Source organism: Dendronephthya gigantea, unplaced genomic scaffold (genome assembly GCF_004324835.1).
Source record: "Dendronephthya gigantea isolate DGI-Jeju-01 unplaced genomic scaffold, DenGig_1.0 000006F, whole genome shotgun sequence".
NCBI lineage: Eukaryota > Metazoa > Cnidaria > Anthozoa > Malacalcyonacea > Nephtheidae > Dendronephthya > Dendronephthya gigantea.
The window spans coordinates 3,161,661-3,181,961 of NW_021163016.1; the positions used below are offsets into that span (position 1 = coordinate 3,161,661).

The 20,301-nt window shown below is 38.5% G+C and overlaps 3 protein-coding genes across 3 annotated transcripts; 1 reads left to right on the forward strand and 2 right to left on the reverse strand.

The window, feature by feature from the left end:
* Nucleotides 1-82: 82 nt before the first annotated feature.
* Nucleotides 83-2,262, reverse strand: LOC114516468 (NEDD8). Its single transcript, XM_028535960.1, has 6 exons — nt 2,112-2,262; nt 1,987-2,004; nt 1,651-1,680; nt 650-708; nt 372-395; nt 83-195 (listed from the first exon to the last, which is right to left on the reverse strand). Exons 1-6 carry the CDS (start codon nt 2,127-2,129, stop codon nt 105-107), a joined length of 240 nt encoding a protein of 79 aa, XP_028391761.1. The 5' UTR covers nt 2,130-2,262; the 3' UTR covers nt 83-104.
* Nucleotides 2,263-10,326: 8,064 nt separating this feature from the next.
* Nucleotides 10,327-12,395, reverse strand: LOC114516728 (U6 snRNA phosphodiesterase-like). Its single transcript, XM_028536280.1, has 9 exons — nt 11,970-12,395; nt 11,791-11,843; nt 11,623-11,715; nt 11,306-11,495; nt 11,175-11,228; nt 11,054-11,093; nt 10,901-10,966; nt 10,742-10,825; nt 10,327-10,621 (listed from the first exon to the last, which is right to left on the reverse strand). Exons 1-9 carry the CDS (start codon nt 12,140-12,142, stop codon nt 10,517-10,519), a joined length of 858 nt encoding a protein of 285 aa, XP_028392081.1. The 5' UTR covers nt 12,143-12,395; the 3' UTR covers nt 10,327-10,516.
* A 61-nt stretch (nt 12,396-12,456) lies between these two features.
* Nucleotides 12,457-19,965, forward strand: LOC114516727 (nuclear pore complex protein Nup93-like). The gene is made up of 27 exons (XM_028536279.1): nt 12,457-12,833; nt 12,964-13,081; nt 13,233-13,295; nt 13,403-13,531; nt 13,684-13,758; nt 13,841-13,930; nt 14,005-14,087; nt 14,368-14,427; nt 14,506-14,641; nt 14,755-14,852; nt 15,008-15,067; nt 15,344-15,421; nt 15,559-15,646; nt 15,771-15,858; nt 16,004-16,080; nt 16,297-16,411; nt 16,582-16,705; nt 16,793-16,865; nt 16,933-16,977; nt 17,151-17,267; nt 17,371-17,415; nt 17,586-17,659; nt 17,733-17,850; nt 17,949-18,032; nt 18,113-18,183; nt 18,263-18,320; nt 18,452-19,965. Exons 1-27 carry the CDS (start codon nt 12,664-12,666, stop codon nt 18,569-18,571), a joined length of 2,457 nt encoding a protein of 818 aa, XP_028392080.1. The 5' UTR covers nt 12,457-12,663; the 3' UTR covers nt 18,572-19,965.
* Nucleotides 19,966-20,301: the final 336 nt, after the last annotated feature.

Genomic DNA, 20,301 nt, shown 5'->3' on the forward strand with positions numbered 1-20,301 from the left:
AAAATTTTCTGCTGTATTTTATGATAGACATTGACTTCCCAGTTTATTTATATATAGTCATGTTTTGACAAGTGATCAAGCACTACTATATATACTTTCTTACACTACAAAGTATTCCCTCCTCTTAGAGCAAGAACTAAATGTAGAACTGATCCACCCTGAATCTTGTAATCTGAAGCTGTTTTCTCATCATTCCTGGAATAGATAAAAACAATGGATCGTTAAAAATATCACAAACAAAAAATATTTTTCCTCAAAAACAGAAACTAAAATGTATCTGACTGACAATGATGTGAACTACTTTTCTCTGAAAACAAAGCAAGCACAGGATAACTGATTTGAAAATTACCAAGGGAGGGGTGGGTACTTACATTTGTTTACCACTGAAGATTAATCTATGAAAAGAGACTGATTATCAATTGATTATCTATTGATCATGAGATATTGAAAGTAAGTAGGTGTGTGTATATAGGGTATTGCAAAGGGATGGGGATGGGGGAAAATTAAGGAGGATTTAAAGAGGGTAATGGGGAGCATTGATATGAATTATTGGTAGTGGGTTAATAAGATGTAGGAAGGGGATTGAAGGGGTGCAGGTAGTGAGTGATGAGGATATAAAGAGGGTAGGGGGGGTGTAGATGAATCTTACCTCTGTTGTGGGGGAGGGATTCCTTCTTTTTCTTCAACTCTTTCTTTTATTCGTTCAACCTGAAGATGTGAAAGATTTTAATTACAAACAGTCACAAACTACAGGGTGTATCAAAAAAAAGTAGACAATTGTTAAAATGTCCATAAACTGAAAATTTCGCAAAATGTCTGAAGAACGTGTGTAGATATAGGTATTTTAGGGTCTCATGACCACTTTAACACTCAAATTAAATAAAAAAAATTATATCGACGTGTAGGAATGATTATTTTCAAACACCACCTAAAACAACCCTCGCGCACAAAAACGGACGGTTTAAATCTTAATTCATTATCACAGGTTGAAAGTTTGGGTAATGTTTTATAAACTATCAAAGTTCCAGACAATTTGGTGTACATTAAATCCGCCGGGCGGCCTCTGGAACTTGGACTTTGTTGCTATTTTTGGCCTTTCCCACATACTTTTCGTTTCACGCGGTAATAATTCATGCATTATTGATATTTTACATTAATCATGCGTGAAATCATTTGTGAGCTGCAAAAAGTATGTGAGAAAGGCCAAAAATAGCAAAAAAGTCCAAGTTCGAGAGGCCGCCCGGCGGATTTAATGTACACCAAATTGTCTGGAACTTTGATAGTTTATAAAACATTACCCAAACTTTCAACCTGTGATAATGAATTAAGATTTAAACCGTCCATTTTTGTGCGCGAGGGTTGTTTTAGGTGGTGTTTGAAAATAATCATTCCTACACGTCGATATAATTTTTTTATTTAATTTGAGTGTTAAAGTGGTCAAGAGAACCTAAAATACCTATATCACCACACGTTCTTCAGACATTTTGCGAAATTTTCAGTTTATGGACATTTTAACAATTGTCTACTTTTTTTTTATACACCCTGTATAGGACTGCATTGATACAATTTCTGCCTGATTCATCTTTTGCAAGCAGCATAAATAATGAAGCACTAAATGGGTGTTTGCCCCAAGGATTTATCAAAAGTTACCTTGTCAGTAGGTTCTATATCAATTTCAATCTGAAATGAAATGGCAATTACCATTATTATAAATCTGCCTCAAAATTGAAGAAAAATATTAGTGAATAAAGTTTATCTTCAATTCCTTACTTCTATCATGTGCAGCATGGTTTAAATCCACGTCTATTAAAAACTTTATGAATTGCACACAAGCAATGTGTTTCACAAAGGTTAGGATGGAAATAGTGCAGAAACAGGCGGTCATGAATTACTAAAGATAGTGCACACTTTTATGCTCAACTAGCGTCTGACAATAGGTATTTTAATATTTCACTTAGTTCTTCCCATGTCTTTTGGTCTTCCTACCTCCTTTCCCGTTAGGGTCTAACAAAGTTAAAAGAAAAAAGAGAATCAGGAACACTATTTTTCACAACATTCATCCGGCCGTCACTATGAATAACGTTTTAGAAAAGCAAAATTTACCGGCGTACCTTCACTTTGATTAACATGGTATCAACGTAAAAATACTATATATATATATATATTTGGTTTTACTTCGCTATAAATGTGAGCTAAATATAACCAAAATAAGCGATATTTTGAGGTAATTTTTAATTCTTTTTCCTCTTTTGAATAAAACAAATTTTGATCTTTCGGCTCAGTTTTTTATCCTTATGAACAGCGGTTTGTTTTTGGAAAAGTGCAATTCTTCATATCGTACAAATATTATGGATCCCATCGCTACGTCGTTCATGCTAATTAATTGGCCAGTTATGAAAAAGAAAAGTAATTAGTGACGTCAACAGGAGGTTGAAACTTGAAAGCACCGTAAAGTAATTTTTGCGGGATGGAAACGGTTCTTGTAAAAGCAGATAAGTCTGGAAACGGGCATGAAACAGGTAAATAAATAATGATTTCTTGTTTACTGGTGATGTTGCATGTAGAAACTGCAGATAGTTCTGGTCTGCCATACGTCGTCAGGAGTCTCTCAGTGGATAAAATGTTAGGAGTCATTCGTGTCGTTTAACCATAGTTTAACGTACAACAAAGGTACAACAATGCCCGTTCAACAAAAGATCAGTAATTGGTTTAGAGGGACACTTTTCGCGTCACAGCGTATGGCAACGAGTTGCTCAGTTTCTGTCTTCCACGAGCTATTCTTTACCACAAAGGACACAACTAGGGATAATGTTGTATTGATGTAGAAATAATCTTTGAAATCTACTGGGTTTTCGAGCGGTGTCTCAATTGTCACAACTCGCAACCTTTTGGAAAAGCTATCAGTTGCGTATAGACTGACGTTGTAATAGTACAAGTACAGTATAAGTCTTGTTTAGATAACAGAACCATAACACGTTATACACAAACAAGTACACAACTGAAGGCTTGCTTGTTTTTTACTTTAGCAATGGATTACAAAGCAAATGTTTGTGTGGATGTTTCGACCGAAATTGATGATTTTGAAGAATATTTGCAAGATGAAATATTTGTGGATTATTTCAACACGTTCCTGTCACTGCCGGTAAAATAAATAACTTTGCATTACAATAGAGTATTGTTTGCATCAATCTTTAGCGACAGTTCGGGCATACGCTCACAGCTAATTTGCATTTTGATTTTCAACCAAGATCTTTCCACGGAGATTTTTATATCGACCACGACGCCAGAGGTTCGACGTTGATCCACCTTTTAAAAACTTTCAAGTAAGTTAAAGCTGTTTAGTCCGGATAGCTTTATCAGAGTATCAGTTTTATGAACTGTTTTTTCATATAGGCGTTTCAATCTGTTTATAAATTTTCTTTAAGATAGATAAAAAGGTTCTATCTGAGTGGATTTTAAGTCAACGTTTGCCATTGTTTTGGAAGACAGATCTGTTTCTGGATTATTTGTTATGTAAGTTGCTGATTGCGCCTGCTGAGAGTGAAGTTTCAACACAAGGTATGCTTGCTTTGTACCTCATACTTCAACCAGTTTGAATCAGTATACTAACTTAATTAGAACTTTCTTACACCAAATTCACTCGTTATCACTTATCATCCACTTGTGTCCTCTTCTTGTTACCCCTCGTGTGGTTAATCAGGACTCCTTTATCACCCTTTATGACCTTAGTTACTCCTTAGTCATCTCTTTCTGATCCCTTGTTACGTCCTTGTTACCTCGTTTTTACCCATTCATTACCATTAATACTCCACTGTGACCTGTCTTTAACCTCGTTATTCATTTCCCTATCCTTATTGTTCCTTTTTGTCTCTTCCAAGTTTACCCGTTTTTGCGCCGCGCTAGAAACGAGCAAAATCCGTCTTTTTTCTACCAGTGTCCCAAATGGTGAATGAAAAAACGATGCGAAAACACATCGGTAATTTAATCGGAATGCAGAACTTTCGCCACTACACGAAAGGAACCATGGGCGAATGCATTCTGAATTTTTGGCGCGAGACTGAAAAGTTTCGCCGTGATACGAGCCGTGAATTACGTCGTTTCGTCTTCAGAGAAATCCAATTCAAATACCTAACCAATGGCTCTGCTTTTGAGCTCCCGGATGCCATTAAATGGAAAGTTTATGGCGATGAATCGAAGGGAAAACTTTCGGTCAAAAAGGTTCCAAAAAACTTGTCCATTTTTGCGGAAGATATTTTCGTCGCAGCTCAGGATGCGGTTGTCGAAAGTTTGCGTAGATATTGGGCACCGAAGTATATACTACACAGATGCCGGGAGATCGCAACGGTCTATCAACAACGCCGCTTGAGTCGCGCTGTGGTTGCCAAACAACTTAAGGAAATAGTTAAGGTTAATCCGATGAAGTCTTTGGCTGAGGATTCTGAGAATGAAGCAGAGAAAGGTAAGGTAAAGGTGGAAATACTGTGAGTTCAGTTTAGTTTTCTTCACGAGGGAACTGTTGTGGTCATTAAACATAGTAGTGCAAGGACTAATGGACCAGTACAAGATAATTTAAGCAGTATAATACTTGGTATTTGGGAACGGTTTATAGAAATGAAAGAGCTTTCAGTTTGTGAAGGAAAAGACTTTATTTTGTCATAGTAAAAATCTATGTTGTATTTTTATTTATGATATTTATCTAAACTTAGATATGCTTGAGTGTATTGAGGAAGATGACGAATACGAGATTGAGAAGAATGCCTTCTTTGAAACAAACCGCGTGTCGTCGACCGAGAGTGATTATCGTGAAGCTGAAAAGATGAGCGGAAATGTCAGTCCTTTCCTTCCTGAAATTAAAAGAAGTGGCACGCTTGTTTTAGCAGGTCGAGACGTGAAGGTAGAGGAAACGAATTTAGTCGCATTGCATGTGCAGTTGTGCTTTATCATTTGGTAGAACTGCGGCCGGTTGTATCAAGCCCGTTTAGCTTAAACGGTGGATCAAAGTGAAAATCAAATAACACTCACTTCACTCTCTTGAATGAGTCTACTTGAATATTATGCACTGAATATGTAGTTGTAATTAAACAGTATCTTGGTATTAAGGTTAAAAACATTTAGTTTGCTTGTTGAATAAAACCATAGACGTACTTTCAATTTTGAATTTAATCACTGTTTAAGGTAAATTGGCTCCAGGATACAAATTCCCCCTGGTAGATAGTCATTGTAGCCCATTGCATGCAGTATCGACAGTTCTTTTCATGAAGAAGTTAGCTACATTTTAAGATACATACATCCCTAGGAACGCGGTAGAAGTGGAAGTTTAAAGTTTCCTTCGTTATATCCGAAATCAGCGTGTTCTCCGGAATGGAGCGATGATGAAAACTATGTCTGGAAGGAGAGATATCTCAAGAAGCAGACACGACAGTTTGATATCAAAGAATTCTTGAAACTTTCAACTCCCTTTGCGATGGCAAATCAAGGAGAGACGAGAATGAAGAAAAGATCAAATCCGTATTTAAAAAAAAAGGATAAGTCGGAAGGTAAATAGCAGTTTGTTTTTCATTTATATCATTTATGTGTTTGGAGTATGATTGTAAACAAATTCTCACCCGACTAGTGCACCCACTAGTTAAGCATATATGTACCTACACTAGATGATGAACCCACAGTTAACCATATATGTACCTACACTAGATGATGAACTCACTAACTCGATCCTTTCGAACAAGATCTCCGCCACCAATCTTGCACAGATCATCAAACCAAATTACCACGAGGAGATACCGAAGACGCCACTGAGCGCTTATCATTCTTCTTCATCCATATGGTCCTCGGAAAGTAAGTCTAGAAGTAGGTCCACACTTCCCGCAGATCGCGTAATTTTACCATATTACTGGACTATACAACGTTAGTCGATCGTCTTATTTGATTTCGAAAAAACATTCGCAGAAAAATCGAAGGACGTTCAAAACTTGTTTCTGCCGTCAATCACAGCGGATCGTTTGGCAGGCGGCCCGTTTAAAAGTTATCTTAAAGACACGGGTGACGTCCGTTCCTTGGTCAACCTGCAGTTCTGGGAGGACGTTCAAACGTACACAGCAATGACCAACTCTAGCGTGGTCGATTTGAAATTCAGACTTGGTAGAAACTTGATAGTGACGTACTTACAGCGTGCTAGCATCAGGGAGATCAAGCTGGACTGGAAGTTGAGAGAACGGCTTTCTTTTTTGTTGAGAAGAGGCCAAGCTGATATGGTCCTCTCGAAGATTGCTGATGGAATTTTACAAGTAAGTACTTGTAGAAATAATCCTCTGCTTGCGTTTCTACATTGAAAGCAACTTTCCCACGTCTAAGCGAAAATATCGTCCTAATTTTTGTTTATTTCGTTTTCATCAGTCATTGTACGAGCCATGGCAAGGCTTTGTTCAAAGTGATAAAGATAATTTGAAAAACGTCGTGGTAATTTATATTCGTGCTTCATTTTTTGTTGTTTTCTTCGCACTGAACTAACATTGATTTGTTCTGGACAATCTTAATTACTTGTTTCAAAGTGTTCTCAACTGATGCCAGACGAGACTGGGGGGATAACGAATTATTTATTTACTCTAGTTAATGAACACGCGTCGAAAGTCTTTATGTCTTGAAGATGCGATGGAGGATGGCGAAAAGAAGGAATCGTTTCGCATGTATCGTGCGTTGGACCTTGCCTTGTCTTTGGGCATCGGAGGTGAGTGACTTTCAGTGTTTAACGCATATCTTGGTTCTCGTTTGACCAGGACATAAGCGTTGATGAAACTCTCATACAAACTCTCGCTTGCTAACTTTTATCAACTGTCATCCTTGTTTGACCAGATCAAAAGAGTTGATGAAACTCTCATACAAACTCTCGCTTGCTAACTCTCACCAACTGTCAGCCTCGTTTGACCAAGACATAAGAGTTGGTAAAACTCTCATACAAACTCTCGCTTGCCAACTCTCATCAACTCTCATCCTCGTTTGACCAGGTCGAAAGAGTTGATGAAACTTTCATAACTCTCTCATGCAAACTCTCCCTTGCCAATTCAATCTTAACGCTAATAATGGATGTTTTAGTTAGTCTTTTCTTTGGTAGAATCTCAACAAATGGACGTCGAAGAGGATGACGATGACACGTCAGACAACAGCGAGGAAGAACAGAGTGAGGACGAAGGTAGTTTGCGAAAACGACGACTAACTGTTGTAAACGAAGAAGCAGCAGTAGCCTTGGCCATGGGACCTGTCCAGGAAGAGACGCTTCAAGAAAACGCTAGAAGAAAGTCTCATTTCTACGGCAAAGTGAGCAGAAAGTCTAGAAAATCGAGTTTGTTTAATAACTCAGCGTTTAAGACGAGGCCACCGAAACCAAAGTAAGAAATTCAGTCGTCCGTTGTAGTGTCTGGAAAGGCACTACCTTTTAGTGAGCACTTTGTCTAGCAACTCACAATTCCTCTCGTGACTGGTACTGTAAGTTTAGTGGATAAATATGCTTTAACCGAACTCAGTTCTGAAAAGACAAGAGGAGATTATCTCCTCGTAGAAAGCTATGAATCGTCTCATCTGTTTGTGACTTTGTTTATGATAACAATGATCAAATGTCGTTGTTACTCTCTAGGAAATTTGCAGATATTTTAACGGATTCCGTTCAGCTGTTATGGCTGAAGCGATTCCTGAGCGACCATGGCGCTATAACGCCGCTGAAATTTTGGCAGGATGTGGAACGCATGAAAACTCAAAGTAAAGACAGCAGAGCGAGACAGACGAAGGCCAGGGTGATAGTGAAACAATATTTTGCAAACACGGATGACCCAAGTAAGATATTGTTACATCAGGCGGTTTACAATCAGAATGACTTGTAGGAAAAAACTAGACATGGTTTCATAAACTGCAGACACTATAAAACAGATTGTTTCGACCTAAAGAACTGAGCTTTTTCTCTCCTACCGTTAGGTAAAAATCTTCAGTGTAGAGCAGAAGTGATACGGGAAATACCACGCATTGAACACGTGACGCCTGCGATGTTGGTGTCTGCCCAGGCATGCGTCATACGTAGCTTGGAAGAGACGTGGTAGGTGTCGTTTGTAGATTAAGATATAAACAAGGAACGAACGACAAAGAGAACAACTGTACATTAAATTATTGTGTTATTGAAAAACTAGACTAGAGTTTAGGGCAGGTAATATCAACTGCTTTTGGAGCCGGTTGTATCAAGCCCGTTTGGCTTAAACGGTGGATAAGTCAGAATTAAATAACACCCTTACATCTCTCTTGAATGAGTCAACTTGAATATTATGCACTGAGTATGTAGTTGTAAACAGTATCTTTGTATTAAGGTAAAAAACATTTATTTCGCTTGTTGAATAGAACGTTAGCTTTATATTTTGAACTTATCCACCATTTAAGCTAAACGGGCTTGATTCAACCTGCCTCTGAACTCTGCTATTTCTCAGCTGATGATAAGGAATATTTTTGAAGGTTTTCACGATATCTTGCGACGTTCCCGGAGGACGCGAAGGAAGAAGATGTTGAAAAATACGCCGCACGAAACACGCTGATGGGACTCACGAAAATGGCGTCACGTGGGAAGACGGTACACGAGATCTATTGTTACCAGTCTTCCAACACTGGAACACCATGTTAACTTTATGTTACACAATTTTTCTTATCTTTCAGCGTGGACTCTGGGCGTTGTTTGGTCACAGTATGATGACGTTTATTCGCGGTGTGACGAAGAAGGAGAGTTGTGCAGCTTTCACGGAATTTCTTGTAAATGAATGCAAACTACCTTCTGAGGGTGAGTTCTATGTTTCCTCCTGTAGTAACACTGGATCAATATGAGATGATCCTTACTGGACCTCTAGGAAGAACAGTTTAGAACTGATAGAACTCTCCAGTATAAATAAAGTTAGTTTAGTTTAGGTTTCCTCCTGTAGTAACACTGGATCAATAAGAGATGATCCTTACTGGACCTCTAGGAAGAACAGTTTAGAACTGATAGAGCTATTTAACACGGCTAAAGATGCTTAACATAATATTCTTCTGGATTTTCAGGTCGCAAGAATGCAAATCAGGGAACGAAACGGATCATAAATAATCGTGTCATTTCCGCCGAACATTTAGTTAACGATTTGAAATTTTGGCTCGAAGTTCAAAGGTATAGTATTTGCTGTTTCTTCAAAGAAAGCGACGAAAATCGTTATAATAAGAAATGGATGAAAATCGTTATAATGAATTAAGGTGTGAAAGGTGAATTTTGAAAAGCTTCAACAATATTTTGTTGCTTTTCCTCGTTGAACAGGTTTAAAGCAATTGCTGATGGAGCTTCGGCTTGTGCGATGGCGGGTAACTACACCATTGATGACGAGAAATTTATTCGGTTCAAAGCAAGGACAATAATGGATTGTTATCTGGAGTCGACATTACCTCCAAAGCTCCAGGTTTGGGTGCACTCTTCTTGTTTCAAATCCACTTCAGGAGAAGACCACAACTGCTCTTGGAAACCCAGCAATGTCAGTTCAAGTTCACTGCAACTATATTACTCTGCATGTACTTCGATGTTGTTTTTTATTCACAGATTAACATCCCCTTTGAAATGGCTGACTCGATCGGTCAAGAGTTCGTGGCCGGAATCATTGACCGTGGAATGTTTCATGACGCTGAGATTTACGTATTTTGTACACTCATTAACTATTGGAAAAAGTGAGTTCAAAATTCTCTCACCCCCCCCCTCCCCTGGGACAAGCCGGAGCAGAACGGGGAATGCTGCAACATTCCTCTTATCAGGAGGGGCAAAGCTCCCTGGTTTCTTCTTTCCAAGCTCGGTCATAACTGTTAGCCTGAAGTCATACAAATTGTATCTTTCAAGACAATGAACCGAGCTATTCAATATACCTTTAGATTTTTAGCGAAGGACACGCGATTCGACGTTGTGACTGGAAAGGAATGTGACAAAAAGACGAAAAAGAAGCAACGAGCAAAAAGCGAGAGAGAAATCCTGTATTTGGACGGTATTCCTTACAAAAGAGTTCCTATGGAACCAGGTAATTATCAATGAATAATTTTAACGAGCATAGCTGCAGGTTTTAAACTAGCCACAAACCTTAAACTCTCCGCGAGGCAGCAAATTGTGTTTCTTTCATTAAGTACTGTTTCGGTACGGTTGGTTGAAGTTGAAAAAAGCTTTACTAGTGTAAATCTTATAGTTGCTATTTTTCGTTTCGTAGTGTTATATCGCAGTGTTGTAAAGTTATAGGAAAAGGTAAAACAGGTTGAACAATCATATTTTTAAATTTTATTTTCAGATGAAGATCCACGATTAAGCTTCTCTCTCATGACAGGTTTGAGAATTATATCATAAAAATGTACATTTGGCTAAATTATTAAATATTGGTTCCATTTATTAAACAGTCAGATCCCTGGTTATCCCTCGTTTCACAATGTTATCACTAGACTCTTTCAACAGATTTTTGTGCACACACATATTGCGATGCGGGCTATTTTTTGTTCACGATAAGTGGAAGTGAAACACTTTGTTTCCAATATGGCATCGGATCTCCCTTGCAGTCAGCACAAGAGAATGATTTTCTTCCACGTAAGAATCAAGAATATTCTAGAAAGAAAACATCAAGATTCATCCCGTTCATGTCGATTGTCGCATTCACGTCAGAACTATCCAACTGCACTCAGCATAGCCAGACGGTATCAATATGTTTATTTTAATGCAAAATACCTGTAGTTTTATCAAAGTTTTTGGTGAGATATTTTCAGAAACATCTCCCAAACACCACGCGAAACTGGCGTGAAATGACGGTTCCTGAAACGATCAAATCCAAATGAGATGAATGTGATTGAAATTCGGATATTTTGCAGAAAATGCGACAATTCTCACCTCGTAATATTCTTGCAGTCCAAATTCCAGAAATGCCTTGTCGACAACTTGTACCAAATCCTTTAGCTGAAATAAAACCAGTCTTTACTTCGAGAGAATTGCATTATTAAACGAACAGGAAACGAACGAAGTGTATTGAGGAAACAATCTTACATGTAAATCACCAATTACAACATCTAATGCCACAAACGTTCTGATAAAACAACAAGAGATATCGGTAGCATTAGACATGATTGATATCACAAAGTTTTGCCCTTACGTTTACTTTTGTTACCTTGTATGCTCGTCGTTCACATAGGTAGAAACTTTGGGAAAGTCACAAACGAACCTATAATGAAATATATCTGTTATGTATTTGGTGATATTTCATTATTTATCGTGGGCTGATGACGTAAACCCAATGACCTGCGTTTGCCCTGAAATCCTTGTTGAAGAAGTTTCTTCAGAGGTTCAATCCAGTGGTGTCTTATGGGCACTGTGCGGGAAATGCTCACGTGAAAATCATGCGCGTCACACGTGCGTAGCTCAGAAGCCTCGCCTGGCCACGCGTCCTTTAAAGACGTCAAAAAATCCGAGAAACTTTCTGGTAAATCAACTGAAAAAAACATTCACCGTGTGTTGGTAAATTATGACAATAAATAGTGGAGGAATGGCGCGATCTGTGTTTGCAACCGTTCCAAAATAAGAAATATTCTTTGGTTGTCAATGATAGTTCAACATACAAGGCACAAGAACGTGCGTCGCCCAATTGCCAGGAAAATGCTCAAAGCTTCGTATTCTTCCTTCGTGCTCGCTGGTAGACTCTTCCGAATTACCTAAAATTATATAATTTCATTGCACGTTTATACAAGTTTGTGGTTAATGGAAGGTTTTGCAATACAAATACCCACTTGGTTCCTTGAACATGTCCAGAATTCCTGTTGGAATCTCCAATTTTATTTTACTACAATAAAAAAATCAAGAACAGCCTTGTATACGAAAATTCTCACTGCGCCCTTTATTGGAAAGCTATAATGTGATATTCAAAAGTCTGACAAGCAAAATTTCTTCTTTAAGGAAGTCAACAAACCTTGTTTTCTCAGCTGCTTGTGTTTTGGATAACCCGACTTCGTTGCTGCCATTTTCTCTGCTTCGTTTTATTCCTTGTTTACCGATGTTTGCGCAACAAGCAGCTGAAACATCCTCCTCTTCATCGACCTCATCTCCACCGTAAAGTACAGCCAGTTGTTTTAAACTGCTCATAGTTCAAAACCACATACGGTTGTATCTTTTTATATCATATGGGGAAATCCTAAATCATTATACTTCTTTAATATATTAGTAGTGGCGCATGCTTTTGTTGACCCTTATTGTGTTATAATAAGCAACGGAAAATAAGCTGTGTTTGAAATGAAAAATTTTCCATTGATTACGGTGTAAATGTCCTCAAAATACTTCAGTAAAAGTGTAAAACCAAACCTCACTCCTATTTAGATCGCCATTTTGAGAAGTCATCTCATGGTTATTATATGAATTCTTCGCGAATTCTACACTGAAAATGCAGGCGCACTTCTAAAATATGGCGGAATTTTGAAACGAAGCGAAACCAGCGTGCTTCAAAAAGACTCAATTTTACATCACAATTTTGTACGTTTTTCTTTGATTAATACTACTTCAAGCAGATTGCATGAGCGGCAACTGTTCTGTAGTATTCTGGAGCTGTTTTGGTATCGGGTAAACCGTGTTTATTTTGACATTCTGCACTTGTTTGCTAACTGCCCGGTATGTCTGGATTTGGAGATCTGTTACAACAAGCTGAGCAGCTGACAGCTGATATAGAGAGCGGAGGAGAATTGCCAAGAATTGAGAGGAATCTTCATCAACTTGCCGAAGCCGGGGATAGGTTGTGGAAGAAGACTGCGGGTGGTGTCGGTGAAGATGCTGATGTCAGAGCGTAAGTTGACGTGAGGGAGGCTGGGAGGGGGGTAACCTCCATTACCCGAGGTATCCCCCAAGGTCAGATGTGTGGTGGGTGACATGGCTCCACAAACAGGCTTACTGGTTTCACTTATACTTTATTTCAGATCAATCTTACTTGGATCAAAAGGCTTCGATCTTCCACGGTTGTCAGAAAAACTGGACAATCTCAGCACGGCAAAAACATTTGAGCCTCTTGAACCAATCACAGATACTGATATACAGGTAGATGGTGTCCTTTAGTTGTCCTTTAGTTGTCCTTTAGTTGTCCTTTAGTTGTCCTTTAGTTGTCCTTTTAGTTGTCCTTTTAGTTATCCTTTTAGTTGTCCTTTTAGTTGTCCTTTAGTCGTCCTTGAACATCTATTTTTCGTGGCAGGGTTTCCTGAGAAATGAAAGAGAAAATGCTATTTTGGCTGCAATTGAAGAATCTAAAAAGAATGTAAGATTTGCGTTAATTTCATATGTTATTTCCAAAGTTATTTAACCGTTAGACTCATCTCCTGTACAAATTGTGTGTATTTCAAAATGTATGTATTTCAATTCCAGACGTTTGATGAGGCAGAGAGAAATCACTGGCGATGTATGGAGAACGAGTGGGAACAACAGAAATTGAAAATCCTAAATTCTCTTTTGGGTTCAGAACAGGACTCCCTGGACTTCTCAAGTGCTGTTTTGGTGAGATCTGGTCTCTAAACTGCTGATTACTGTCCTAAAATTAGGATGAAGTGAAACTTTTTCATTATATTTAGTTAATATAGGTTAGCAAAACAGGTTTAAATGGACAGTTGAAATAGTATGCAATTAATATATTGAATTGCTTTTTTCAGGATGGTACGTTGAATCAGGTTGACTTGTCTCAGAGAAGTGGGTTAGACTTTGTTGAAATGGCGTATGCAAGGCAGGTGGGTGGTATTGGAAGGTTAAAATATATTTTGTAAATCCTTCTGATAGATTGCCTCCAATGTTAACATGTTTTTTTGCTAGATTTATATGTATAACGAAGCTGCGATCCAGGGAATTGATTTCAATATTGTAGAAGGTTTTCAAAATACCGCCGATAAGTTCAATGATCAGGTGATTTTTGTGTTTTTATCTCCTTAAATTGAAGTCTTTAAAAGCGAAACTAACAGACCATATTTGAATTTCAGCATATCAGAGATTGCTGGACTCTCGTTGATCAAATGACGAGTCTTGAAACGCACAGTTCTGCAACATCTTCCGAGGCAACCAGGTGTTTTCACCTTGTACATATCTTCTTAAGAGAGTGGGGGAGGGGGCAGGGAGCAAGGGGATGGGAGGTAGCGAGGGGAGAGAGCGAGGGAATAGGGGAGGTAGCGAGGGGAAGGGGAGGGAGCAAGGGAAGAGGGAGGGAGCAAGGGAAGAGGGAAGGTAACGAGGGGAGGGGGGGGAGCAAGGGAAGAGGGAGGGAGTGAGGGGAGGGGGGAAATTTCTATCAAATGCTGTAGTCAAGTTTCCTGCTATTTAGTTAATAAACTTTTTTACTGTTAAAGGTTCTCTACGGAGTCCCAAGCATTTTTCATACAAGAGGCAAGATCATTCTTAGAGAAGAGGTACATCATTAATTGTTTCCACTGTTTCTTTCCATTCGTTCTGATTTAGTTTTTAATCAATTTTTATGTTTTTGTCAGATATCAGAAATATATCGAGCGTATCGTTTACGGCAATCTTCAGCAAGCGCAGTTGGGTGGCGTTCCTGGTGTGTTTTCGCTCGTCAAAAGTTTTCTGAAGCTACGACCTCTGGTTGCTTTATCACACGAGCTTGAGGTAAACAACATGGCTGTAGCAAGAATTCTACTGCGTCGCTGGTTTAATAATGCGTGACTCTGTAACAAAATCTCAATATTGACTGTTGCTGGTTGTCTTTGTTTCTTATTCAGGATGGAGACGTTGACGGGGTTCCGTTTTGGCCATTCCTTTATTATTGTATCAGATGTGGCGATCTCAATGCGGCCATGCAGGTCGCTCAAATGTCAGCGTACGTGCGCTATAAACCTACTGAATAAACCCCTCTCTTTGTACGCCGTACAGATGAAATGCACCCCCCGGAATGATGGTACACTGTATCCACACTTTCTCCCCCCCCCCCTTGAAAACGTATTGCGATAAATTGTTTTCTTGTCGTATTTTTAGACATCATACAACCAAGTTAAAAGAATATCTTGAAGATTATTCCCGGCGTGCAGACAAAAGGTTGACCCGTTTTCTTTTTTCATTTTTTTGTTCGAAGCAATAGAGTTTTACCGCTTAAAGATTATCGCTGCGATTTTCGTCTTTTGACGGATGTAAACGAGCGCATAGTTACAAATTTTCGGCTGTGTAAGTGTCCTTATTTGAACATGAGTAACTTACCCACTCGTTCATATCCATCAGAAGTAGAAAATCGGAGCCATAAAGGCCATGCTTGAATACTACAATATTCTCACTTATATCAGCATAATTTTGCTAAACTTTGGATTGTCTTGTTAGGTTACATCCTAGTTTGGAGGAAGAATTACGCCTTCAATATCGGCGGTCTATAAACAACGGCACTGATCCATTTAAAAGGTGAGAGTCTGCTGGAGTGATATCATTCTTATCCTCAGGACTGAGATAGGAAAGCCAGCTAGCTGATCTTGTTAAGCTGGACCACTTCTTAAAATGGCTCTTGTGGGTGGTATATGACTTGTGTTTATTCCACGCAGAGCTGTATACACAGTCTTGGGACGTATTTCTGACGCGGAGGAATTGTCAGACGTTATCACAAAAACGGATGATTATTTATGGCTGAAGGTAAATATTCCACTGTTTGCTTTAAATTATTCCCTCATATTCCTGGAACAGCGTTTTTAAAACTCATTATTTGTCAATATGCGATGCACGTAATTTACTCAGATTGTTTGATGTTTTTTATTAGTTATGTCAGATCGTGTCAACAGGCGAGAAGCGAGATCACAGCACATTAACCTTACAGAATCTGCAAGTCTTGTTATCAGAGGAATATGGTAAACTATTTTATGACTCCTATAGTTTTGTATGTGAGATAATTACTGGAGATTAACCCCGCATAACAATTTCGAAGCTAGTTTCAGTGTTTTGAGATAGTGTCTCGAAGCTTCATTTTTTAACTATTTCCCATCTATATCCCAGGTGAAGCATATTTCAAAGCGATGGAGAACCCGCTGTTGTACTTTCAAGTTCTAATGCTGTCCGCTCAGTTTGAACCGGTGAGTGTAGATGGCATTAAAGATTTAAACTTTCAGTCCTGTGTGGCTGAGATCCTCGCATATATGTAATGAGGATATTTCACCGTGTGATAGGACCTGGATTCTCCTGCATCTCTCAAAATGACTCAACATTTCCTAGTTTTTTTGGTCAGCTTTGCAGTTCGTTTTGTTTTTCGTTTCAAATCTTGCAGTAATACTTCTCAATTTTCATTTCAGGCAATCGAGTTTCTGTCTCGTATCGAGGTCTACCGCAGTCACGCTGTGCATTTTGCAATCGTAATGTATTTACGGAACATTCTCATTCTTCCTGAAACTATTCAAGCACAATTAAGTAAGTTCCATCTCTTTCTTCTGATACAAAACACCAAAACAAGACCTCGTCCTTCTTAACAAACGCACTAAGTCAATATTCAAAGTTTTCATTCCACTGTGTGCAAAAGACAACACTTTTTAGTTAGCAAACCAAGGAGCTTTGAACATGTGAAATCGTTCTTCTTCTAGTGACGAAAGATTCCACTGATGGCGGTGTTTACAGGCTGAACTTTGCCAGACTCATCAAATCCTACACGAGAAAGTTTGAGATCACAGATCCCAGAGAAGCTTTGCAATACTTCTATATTTTGAGGTCAGTTGATATCGACACACTGGATGGTGAAACAGACTGTTGAACGAGCCAGTGGAAGTTCTAAGTATGATAGTTGAAATTTTTCAGGAAGTTGAGAAGTCCAAATGGGGAAAATTTATTCAGTAAATGCGTCAGCGAGCTGGTACTGGAGACGAGAGAGGTGCGTAGGGGGGTGTGATATTTGATATTTTGAATAACTGTTGTAACTGAGGTGTTTGTTTTTCTAGTTTGATGTGCTGTTGGGTCACATGGACGCGGATGGTACAAGGAAGGTGAGTGAAACAGTTGTCACGTACAAACTGTTATTAACACAAGGGGATGGATCTCGTGAGGTCTTGTTCGGGGGGGGAGGACCCACCATCGGTCGTGTTAGAATAGTTAACATGCTGTTTGATCGTCTTTCTTGGGTGTAATTCTAACAAGTTGTGTATTTCTGAATGCTTAGTTGGGTTGTATCGACAAGTTCCAAGGCGAAGTTGAGGATATTATTGAAGTTGTGGCTAAAGACACTGAAGAGAAAGGTTTATTTGAGGAGGCTGCGAGATTGTATGATCTTGCTAAGGTGAGAAAGAAAGAGAGATGTTTTACTTCGTTGCGTCTCTATGGAATGACATGAAGTCACCGAGGACTAAATGAATATCCTGATATCATTCACTTTTTTTCAGAATCATGAAAAAACAGTCGAAGTTCTAAATAAACTTCTTAGCCAGGTAATGTACAGCATCAGGACATAGTTTCATCTTTGTCATTGGTATGTTTGCTCCTTGTCATCATAGTTATCCACAGTCATCCACAGTTATCCACAGTCGTCCACAGTTATCCACAGTTATTATCCACAATTATCTCGTTATAATCTCGTTGGTATTTCCCCCTCGTTCAGGTGGTCTCTGCTGCGCCCAGTCCTCATTCCAACAGGGACAGGCTGAAGGAATTGGCCTTTTCTGTTGCAGAAAGGTACGAAACCATTATTTCCTGATGTGGTCGTGAATCTTCTTGCGTGCTAATTGACTTTCGAACGTGTATTTAGGTATAAAAGTCAGGGAAACAACGCCTCTCGTTTTCGAACAAATACATTCTACCTTTTGTGTGATCTCATGCAGTTCTTTGACCTCTATCATCTTAAACAAATCGACGATGCTTTTGAGGTAAGGATCATGATCATCAATATAATCGGGATTATCATCACAATCAAGTTATCATCGTGATCATAATTGATGATTATTTTATTCCCATCTTAATCAAGGTGATGCGAAAGCTACAGTTGGTTCCACTGAGTGGTGAAAGTGTGGATCAAAAGGTCTCAGCTTTCAGACAATATACAGACGAGGTAAGATATTAGTTTTCTAGATTTCCCTTGTTTGAAGGCTAAAGGCATACATAGGCTTGACCAAATGCTTCCTTGGGTAGATTCGTAGATGTCTTCCGGATATTTTGATCGCAACGATGTCAATTTTGTACAGCAAATATAAGGAGAGAAGGTACGGAAGAAAAACTCTCTCACAGAAAGTCTTAATTTTGCTGTAAGATACAGGAGTTTGATGAATTTTACTATTTCAGGCCTGATTATCCCAGTTCCCCGTCAAGTTTCCAACGAGGTGAAGGAGGATTACAGGCGGTAAGTGTGGATACATGTGACACTGATGGATAAATAGGGTATTGTGTTCACTATAGAAGGTTGATTAAAAGTCCTGAGATGTTCTGCTATGCTGTGCTTAAAATCTTCATATGTTGCACTTCTTTTAATAGTTCCGTAAAAATATTCGTCAGCAAGCGAGAGCTCTGATAACCTTCGCTGGTCTTCTTCCATACCGAATGCCAGGCGATACAAGTGCTCGTCTAGTTCAACTGGAGGTGCTTATGAACTGAACAAACTTCGTGATCCTTCGTCGGAGATCGCCGGTAACCGTTCGGATAGTTGTCGTCTAAGGCTCGCTGATGCCACAGGTAGCACGTACAATGTTTTGTGTACTAAAAGTTTGTGTGTCTTTGTCCAGACGGCGTCGTCTCACTCTAAATGAAATGTACACATTTTCAAATAATTTGGACTTGAATTCGTTTTTTCGGCTTAGATGTTGATCGCAGTATTCATCAAATAATCCCTGTGTACCATTTTTCATCTGCAACCATCTAGACATTACTTAGCAATAACTGTATTTACTAATATTATAAGATATTTTGAGTATACATACTGTGTTGCTTGTATGATAAGGGGTGGGTTGGGTCCAAACTTTAGTTGTTACATTACTGATTATCAGCTGCCACTGATATCACTATTTTTGCACAGACATATAGTGTTTAATCGTTTGGCAGATATTTGCTGAGATATTTTTTCAGCTGTTATTGAAACTATTGTCAGATCAAACGTTTTTTTCCATACCCTCAAGCGATATCACTTCTTGTTTAAGGACGCTCGAGCATACATACGTGCCTCTTTTATAAGCGTGCTTAAACTGCTTTTCCACTTACGTGTTTTTTATACGCACGAACACGTATGAAAAATATTAAATGCTTTTCAATTTTTATTATTTAAGATCTAGATCAAGTAATGCATACTAAAATATGCAGAAAACTAAGTTCCTTCGATTTATTCACTTCGTTTTTTTAAAGGTGACATGTATGAAGATTTAGACTGGAAAACAGGACTGCTTTCCACTTCCGCGTTTTTTTATTCGTGGAAATTTCAAATGTTTCAAAACCAAATTTATTATTTAGGACATCGGTCAACAAATGCATATACTGAAATATGCTGCAAACAAAATTCTGTCGATTTATTCACTCATGCACCTAGCTTTTTCAAATATGGCATGTATAAGGATTTAGACTTACGTGCGTGTATGTGCGTATGAGAAACGTGTCGCTGGAAAGAAGCTCTTAGAAATATTGGAATTCGGCTCACAGATGAAATATCGTCATGCAACCAGAGTACAAAAATAGACGAAAACTAGGCGAAGACTAGCAAGAACACTCCATTTTAATTTCCCTGCCTTTTTTCACAACTTAGATCAATGCTTTATCTTGTAAGCAATTGCCAATTATATAGAAAATGTTCGAGTGTAAATTGTAAAAACTTTGTAGTATTACATTATTCGCATATTTCCGTAAAAAACTCAGCTAAGATCTTGGAATATTACACATTGTGAGTCGACGACCATGACAACCATATTGACTCGCAATCCAAGATGGCGGTCGCGTAAACTAAACGGTGTATTTAAAGAATTACATAACGTTTCTAATCTAATGCACCTTAATTATACACTCTTAATGGACTTTCTGTAACTTTGTGCAATCTCGATAATTTATTTTCTTCTCGGACTTGATATTTTTAAAACGTTTGTATTTTTTTTCCGATCAAAACTCCAAAAATTCTCCCATAATATTTAATAGTTAAATTCATCTGAGCGTGTAAAAATTTGCATGACGTATTGCTCTCAAACAAAACCGAACCGCAGGGGTTCCTATATTTTTAAAAATATAACCCCAGTGGCCTGGAGATTTTCAAAAGCGCTTTTGTATTAGCGACATGTTTTCCCATGAAATCATTTTTGTGTGAAAACTTTGCTCAGAAGACGTTTTATTTGGCGAGAAGGTGTTTCGCA